Source organism: Triplophysa dalaica, chromosome 7 (assembly GCF_015846415.1).
Source record: "Triplophysa dalaica isolate WHDGS20190420 chromosome 7, ASM1584641v1, whole genome shotgun sequence".
In the NCBI taxonomy this organism is placed as follows: Eukaryota; Metazoa; Chordata; class Actinopteri; order Cypriniformes; family Nemacheilidae; genus Triplophysa; species Triplophysa dalaica.
In genome coordinates this window covers 547,317-555,407 of record NC_079548.1, presented here as the reverse complement: position 1 = coordinate 555,407, position 8,091 = coordinate 547,317, and the positions used below count along the sequence as shown (strand labels likewise).

At 35.8% G+C, this 8,091-nt stretch overlaps 1 protein-coding gene across 1 annotated transcript; it reads left to right on the top strand.

Annotated features, from left to right (window-relative positions):
• Positions 1 to 596: 596 nt before the first annotated feature.
• LOC130426230 (repetitive organellar protein-like) lies at positions 597 to 8,091 on the top strand. Its single transcript, XM_056752887.1, has 5 exons — positions 597 to 721; positions 1,014 to 1,070; positions 2,930 to 3,616; positions 3,951 to 4,625; positions 4,767 to 8,091. Exons 1-5 carry the CDS (start codon positions 697 to 699, stop codon positions 6,938 to 6,940), a joined length of 3,618 nt encoding a protein of 1,205 aa, XP_056608865.1. The 5' UTR covers positions 597 to 696; the 3' UTR covers positions 6,941 to 8,091.

Below are 8,091 nucleotides of genomic sequence, written 5' to 3'. Positions count from 1 at the left end.
TGAAAAAGAAGGGCCAACACTGCAAATACTGACTCTTTGAATAAATGTCATGTAATTGTCGATAAAAGCCTTTGAAACGTATGAAGTGCTTGTAATTATATGTCAGTACATCACAGAAACAACTGAAACAAAGATCTTAAAGCAGTTTAGCAGCAAACTTTTTGAAAACAAATATTTGTAATTCTCCAAACTTTTGGTTTTAGTAACCATGTTTTTGGGGTTTTAAATGTATTAAAAACAAGGTAAATTTTCGTAAAGTCAGATTTTGCGAGGTTTTGTGAATTTAGTTTCAGTGTTTGGATTTGTGTTTAAGGCTTTGAGAAGATGACTGATGATTTCAAGAAATGTGTTTTAGCTATTCAGAAAAACGTAACAGCACAATGGATTTATGAAGTCATCACCTAACCTAACTTTGAACAGTTTTTGCCGTTTTATTCTATTTTAATATTCAAATGTCAGTGAGAAGAAAATTAAAACAACTTCAATTTATCGATCCGTTCGACACTATGCTTGTGCACAGACTCCATTGTACTTGAATGAAAATGTGATGTTTCATTCTGTCCTCTGGATGGCAGAGCATCTGAAGACGAGTTTGCTTTAGAAGCGGATGTGTTTACGTTTAATGCAGCTGAAGAATATTCGTGTTGTGTTTAATGTGAATGAATACAGCTATGATCTCTATACTGTTCTCTTAAAATGTCTATTTCAGCCGAAAAACACGGTAAGTCTGCGTTTAAAAACAGATGTTTCATAGCTGCCGCAGACATGTTTGATTTTACTTTCATTTTCTCACGCAGAGCCAAAATGTCTAAACTACATACAAGAATCCAATATAAACCAAAACGAAAAGTACATTTTAGTAGATATCTGCTTTAATTCAGAAGAAAACTGAAAACATCTTTGATCTTCAGTCTATTCCAGTTTACATGTCATTTAATCACATGGTCATTTTTAAATAACGTAAAAACGTGTGTAGATGTGTTGTTGTCCACGTTTTGTATTGTGTTAAACAGATAAAGAGAAGAAGAATCCGACTGGAAGACACAGTCCAGATGTGGATCGACCGAACAGTGAGTGACTCTCTTTCATCAGTTTTAAAACGTGTAACTTACTTGATCGGCATTACTGTGAGAGTAAACACCTCAAAATAAAGCAGTGAAAAGTAAAAATACAGATGATTTATACAAATACACATTTGTTAGATATTTCAGATAGAAGACAGTTTTCTGTTATTTGTTATACTTTTGTTAAAAATATTAGTTTCTCAGAATTGTTCTGTTGTTAAGAAATGAAAAATACACAAAGCATAATCTATGTCAGATGTCCCTTTACTCGGCTCATTGACTGTGAAAATTGGGTATGAACGCCAAAAAGCGACAAGAAAAAGGACAAGCGTGTTCGATTACAAGCAATGACTTATTGTTGACTGTTCATGAAAATAAAATTCTTACCTCAACCCGAAAGTAATTTATGAAACAGTGTCATAAGGTATCTGGTCCCCCCTCGAATTCGGTCCCTTTAGGACCCTGAAGGTACAAAAATTCAAATTTTTCGCAAGCGCTATCTAACCATATAGTTCTATGCTATGCTAGTTCATACATAAGCTAACTAAAACAGTAAGAAGGAGATTTGTTTGATTTCACTACCTATAGCCTCATATACATACTAGCATAGCAAGCACTTCATGTAAAAGATGTTGATGGAGCGCCACTCTCGGACAGGAAATACATCACCTCCACTCATTAATAAAGAAGAGGAAAAATGGCGTCGCTGAGCTCTCCGAAGTTCGAACGTTAACTCTGGTCATTTTACCTCAGCATCTGCAGGTGACGTATTTCTGCTTATGAGTGGAGCTCCACTCGCCCCATCTACAGCGAGACCCTTATGCTTTCAATGGCAATAAATACTTGTAATGTTCTCAAATATTTTTCCATTGAAAACAATTGAAAAAACACGTCTGCCGCAGGCATAAACTGCTCCTGTGAACACAGACCCTTATTCTGCCTCCTAAAAGAAAACAGTATGATAGATCCAACTATGAGATATGGCTTGTAGATCTTATAGATCTAAACTTTGAGTCCAGTTTCATTAGATCTCTCTCCGTCAGGAACAAATTACACCTGGAGATATCAACTCCATTGTGAGTCAATCCTTTAACCCAAACAACAGGGAGATATAGAGCTGAAGGGAAGAACAGCAGATGAAGTGATGTTAAATAAACAGAGAGATGATTTATTGAATAATCTCAGTTGTGTGTTGATGCTCAGTCAAGCTCTGTCAAACTTCATCTGACTAGAAACAGATTCAATATGTGTTTTTAACATTCAAGATTACAGTATCAAAACATTGTCTCATGACATTATTATGAACCTTGAGATGGAGACCAACGGATACTCATATCAGCATAAGACACAATACAACACTCAACGAGGTTAAACAACTTGAAAGTAAGGAACAAATAATATGCATAGAAGTGAATAATAAAATAAATACATGAATACATATTATAAATTAATATTGAAATAGAATAATAAAATTAAATAAAACAAGAAACAAGTGTATGTTTCTATCCAGATTTATCAACTGGGTCATACTGTATGTTAACCCGTGTGTTTTTTTTTTTTAAATGCTGATGGCAGATGTCAGAGACACCCTTTCTCAACTTTAAAAACAGCAGCGTACAACATTAATTAATAGAGGACTTGAAGCATTCAGTTTAAAATAGGATACACCTAGAGTATTAAGACATAACACCTTATGGATTGTGCAGTAAGTAAAGTGCAGTAACCGTGTTTTCTTTGATTGTTGGTGATATCAAAAGGTTCTGTGGATTTGTAGAATTACTACAGTGTTTGACTACGATTGCTCACGGTGTTTTAACATTACAGTAAATATTCCATATTCCATAACAAACATTATTGTGTTTCAGTGAGTGATCTGAGTATTGTTCTGATGGGGAAGAGTTCATCAGAAAACATCAGTGTGATGAAGTCTATTCTGGGAGCAGATCTGAGACCAAGTGAAGGTCCTTCAGAGGATTTACAGAATCACAGTGTGAGAGTCAGTGGACCAGTGGAGAACAGACACATCACAGTCATCAACAGTGTTAATCTGCTCCAATGGAACCTCTCATACTCTCAGATCACAGAAAGAATGAAGGAGTGTATCAGTCTGTGTTCTCCAGGACCTCATGTGTTCATACTCGTACTGCAGCATCACAACTTCAGTCAAGACGATAGAAACAGAGTCAAACATGTGCTGAAAGAATTCAGTGAAGAGGCCATGAAACACACAATAGTTCTGACTACTGATAAAGAAATATACAGAACCAAACAACCTTCTCTAGTAATGAATGAACAAATCAAACATTTAATACAGAAGTGTGGAGGAGGACATCTTCAGTTCAATGAAGGTCAAGCAGCATGGCTCTCTGAGATGATCAGAAGAATAGATGAGATAGTTAAGAAAGAACCTGATGAATATCTCATATGTGAGATCTTTGAAGATGCAGAAGGATCATCTGTTGATCTAGAGCCAAAGGAAGAAGACTCTTATTTCGATGATGGAAGACCTGAAGAGAGCCATAAAACCAGAAGCGATGATGGAACTATTTCTTGTAAGTATTTAAGAAAACGCTTATATAAATATAACTACAATTTCATCCACATTTAACTGTTATGATTCAGGGAAGCAAAAATCAGACTGTTTTATTAATGAGTGTATAGATATTAGGTAATATGATGTTAATATTTGTTCTTCTTATTGTGACAAATAGCTTTATAAAAACAACAAATAATCACAAATGACTTTTATCGCAAAAAACATGTAATAATTGTAGTGATCATAACCAGTGGACGGTACAATATCTCCTACAAATGAAACTTAATTTTAATATTATTGTCATACAGCCATATGTTTGTTATAGTTTTAAATGTGTTTTTCATCATCAGTGAGTGTAAACTCAAAGCTGAATGTGGTGTTGTGTGGAGCTGATGCAACACTGAAGGTCTTCATGTCTGAACTCATGAGAGGAAAAATAAATCAACCTTCAAATCAGAAAGTCTCCATCTCCTCAGTGTGTGTGAAGAGAGAAGAGAAGATACATGGACGTCAGATCTGTGTTGTTGAGCTTCCAGCTCTGACTGGACTCTCATATGAAGAGATGATGTGTCAGACTCTCAACTGTGTGTCTCTCTGTGGTCCTGGAGCTCATGTGTTTCTCATCATCATTCCTGTTGGTCCATTGACTGATGAAGAGAAAGAAGACATTGAGAAGACCCAGAAGATATTTAACTCCACTGATCACTTCATGATGATTTTCATGTCTGATGTCACTGTAGACAGAAGTGTGACAGATTTTGTAGATTCAGACGCTGAAAGTCAGAGATTGATCCGTCTCTGTGGAGGACGATACAAAGTCATGGGGTTACAAGAACATAAGAGATATAAACCAGCATCAATAGAGCTGCTGGAGTACATAGAGAACATGAAGACTGAACCATATTCACTTCAGATGTTTGTCAGAGCTCACGAGAGAAGAGTCAGACGAGAAACAGAAGAGAAATATGAAGAAAAACTCAAGAGAATGGAGAATGAAAAGTTGCAGCAGAAGATTCAGCCAGAGGGTAAATTTATATTTTATAAACATTAATAACTGTTATCTTAAAGTAATGATATAAATACAAGAATTAAGATTACTGGAAAAAAATACAAAAACTATTTAAATATAAAGCCAATTTCAAGTTTAACACAAACATTATTTTCAGGTGCTGATGACTCAGAAGATCTGAAGTGTTTGAGGATTGTGTTGATAGGGCGGACAGGAAGTGGAAAGAGTGCAACAGGAAACACAATTCTGGGAAGAAAACAGTTTAAAAGTCTATTCAACTCAGATTCAGTGACGAGTGTTTGTGAGAAAGGAGTTAGTGAAGTTGATGGTGTATCAGTATCTGTTGTTGATACTCCAGGACTGTTTGACACAAAACTGACAAATGATAAAGTGATGGAAGAACTCGTGAAATGTGTGTCACTGTCATCACCTGGACCTCATGTCTTCATCATTGTGTTGAGTGTTGGAAGATTCACTAAAGAAGAGTCAGACACTATAGATCTGATAAAGAAGATATTTGGTCCTAAAGCTCTACAGTTCACTATCGTTCTGTTCACTAAAGGAGATGATCTTGAGTGTGAATCTATAGAAGATTTTATGAGGGACGGTTCTGAAGAACTGAAGAAATTGATCAGAGAATTTGGAAACAGATTCCTGGTGTTTAATAACAATGAAACACAAGACAGAAGTCAAGTGACTCGACTGATGAACATGATAGAAGATATGAAAACAACAAATCACGGTCGATATTTCACTAACAGCATGTTTGAAGAGGCAGAGATCAGCATTAAGAAGAGAATGGAGGAAATACTGAAAGAGACAGAGAGAGATTTTATGACTCAAAATGAAAAATGTAAAGCTAGCTATGAAGCAGAAATGGAACGGCTCAAGATCAACCTGGAGTATGACAGAAAAAGGATAGAAAAGGATCAAGAGAAAACTGAGAACAAGTTCAGATTAAAAGAGGAAGATCTTAGAAAAGAGTTTGAAGAGCAAAAGAAAACAGAACAACTGAAACAAGAAAACGCGAAAAAGAAACGATTAGAGGAAGAAAAACAACTACGAGATGAATATGATCAGAAGATAGAAGAGATGAAAAAAGAGGCTGAACATCAGAGATCACTTTATGAAAAGAGAGAGAAAGAGAGAGAAGAGGAGTATAGAAAGAGAGAAGAGAAATACAGACAAGATCAAGAGAAGATGAAACTTGAACAAGAAGAGATTATAACACTATTAAAGAAGAGACAAGAAGAAGAGATTAGAAAGAGAGAATCTGAGGAGAAAAAGAGACGTGAAGAAGAAGAGAGAGAGAGAAAAGAGTGGAAGAAAAGAATAAAAGAAGCTGAAAATGACAGAAAAGAGACTCAAGAGAAAATGAAACAACAAGAGAGAGAATGGGAGGAAGACAAGAAACGACAGATGAGAGAACGAGAGGAAGATGAAAGAAAGCGAAGAGAGAGACATAAAGAACATCTGAGAGATAAACAAGAAGATCTGGAGAAAATGAGAAAGACATTTGAGAAAGAGAGAGAAGAAGAGAGACGACAAAGAGATGAAGAGAGCGAGAAACTGAGACGAGAGAGAGAAAAGAAAGAGAGGGAATACGAAGAGAAGAAAACTGAAATGATGGAACAGTATGAGCAGCTGGAGAGAGAGAGAAAAGAGATGTGGGAGAGAAAACAACGAGAAGATGATGAAAGAAGAGAAGAAGAGAGAACGAGATGGGAGAAAAGAATTGATGATATTAAAAGAGAGCAAGAAGAAGAGATCAAGAGAAGAGGAACAGAAGAGAGAAAGAGAAAAGAAAGAGAAGAGGAAGAGCAAGAAAAAAGGAAGGAAGAACATGAGCGGAGAATAAAAGAGATGAAGAAGAAACATGAAGATGAAGCCAGAAAACAAGCAGAAGAGTTTAATGAGTTCAGAGAGAGAAAAGAGACGTGGGAGAGAAGAAAACAACGAGAAGATGATGAGAGAAGAGAAGAAGAGAGAACGAGATGGGAGAAAAAATCTGATGATATTAGAAAAGAGAAAGAAGAAGACATCAAGTGGAGAGAAACCATAGAAAGAAAGAGGAAAGAAAGAGAAGAGAAAGAGAGAAAAGACATGATGGAGGAGCATGAGCTGAGAATAAAAGAGATGAAGAAGAAACATGAAGATGAAGCCAGAAAACAAGCAGAAGAGTTTAATGAGTTCAGAGAGAAGAATGAGCGACATGTTCAAGAACTGAAAGAACTCTATCAACACTTACAACAACAGAAAAGAGAAGAAACAGAAGAGCTACAAAAACAAGTTGAAGAACTGAGAAACAAGTCAATCTGTGTCATTCTGTGAAAGCTTGAAGACACAATTATGCTTATAAACATGAGCGTAGAATATAATATATAAAACATGTCCCCCACACATCAGATAAAGATGATTCAGTTCCCTGCACTATTCCACACACTTCCACCACCATTCCTCCCACATTCTCTGATTTGTAACATAAAACAAAGATTCAACCAATCACAAGTGAGTGTTACCCGCCATTCGTCAAAAGGAATATTTCACCTACAACATTAAACATCTGTCATCATTTACTCGCCATATTTATCATTTTAAACCTGTGGGATTTTCTTTCTTGTGCAAAACCCAAAAGAAGATGTTTTTAAAAATGTTGGTAACCAGAAATGTTCAAGTCATTGTCGAGTCTTCCACTTTACCAAAAGTCTCAAGCTAACAGATCACTTCTTCAGGACGTTCAGCATATGAGACAAGAGTGGAAGATGTTACGCACATGTGTTTCTACTGGTGCTTCATCTGCGTTGATTCACTCAAGAGGAGAAAGACGTGGTGAAGATCATCCAGAAGATTTTAAGTGACAAATCCAGAATGTACACCATGGTGCTGTTCACTAGAGGGAGGACCTCAGGGAAACCACCATTGAAGGTTTTATAAAAGATGATGGTAATGTACAGATATCGTGTGTTTGATACTAATGAATCCAGAGATCATACAGGTCATCATCTTTTCAGGTTAAAATTTTTTTGCAACCAGAAAACATGGTTTCCAGAACACTAAAAATAATGTTCCTTGATGGATTATTTTTAATGCTAAACAATTGTCAAAACTGGTAAACTTCAGTAACATGTGGAATACAGAAATTTAGATCATACTAACACATGTTATGCTGACCAAATGAAATGAATAAATGTGTCCTTTAATGGCTGAAAATAATAAACTAAGATAAATGAAAATACAATCATATATATATCCATGGGTTGTCTGTTACTGTATGTGTGTGCTTGATCACGTGCTATCTCAGCTTTGCCAATAATTCCCATCATTTAAAAATGAACGATTATTTCACTTTATCTCACTCACTAACACATGAGATTAGCAGTTTATTTATTTTAATGGTTTATTTAAAAACAGATTTGAGAGAAAACTTAAATGATCGTGATTTTCGATTGGTTTGACACAACAGACAGTGGCGGATCCAGGGA

Excerpts from the sequence above, each read along its gene's own strand:
- LOC130426230 (XM_056752887.1), top strand. The coding sequence starts at position 697 with ATGTCTATTTCAGCCGAAAAACACG. Across the intron at positions 722-1,013 it reads TATTTCAGCCGAAAAACACG|ATAAAGAGAAGAAGAATCCG; the intron begins GTAAGTCTGCGT and ends TGTGTTAAACAG. Across the intron at positions 3,617-3,950 it reads CGATGATGGAACTATTTCTT|TGAGTGTAAACTCAAAGCTG; the intron begins GTAAGTATTTAA and ends TTTCATCATCAG.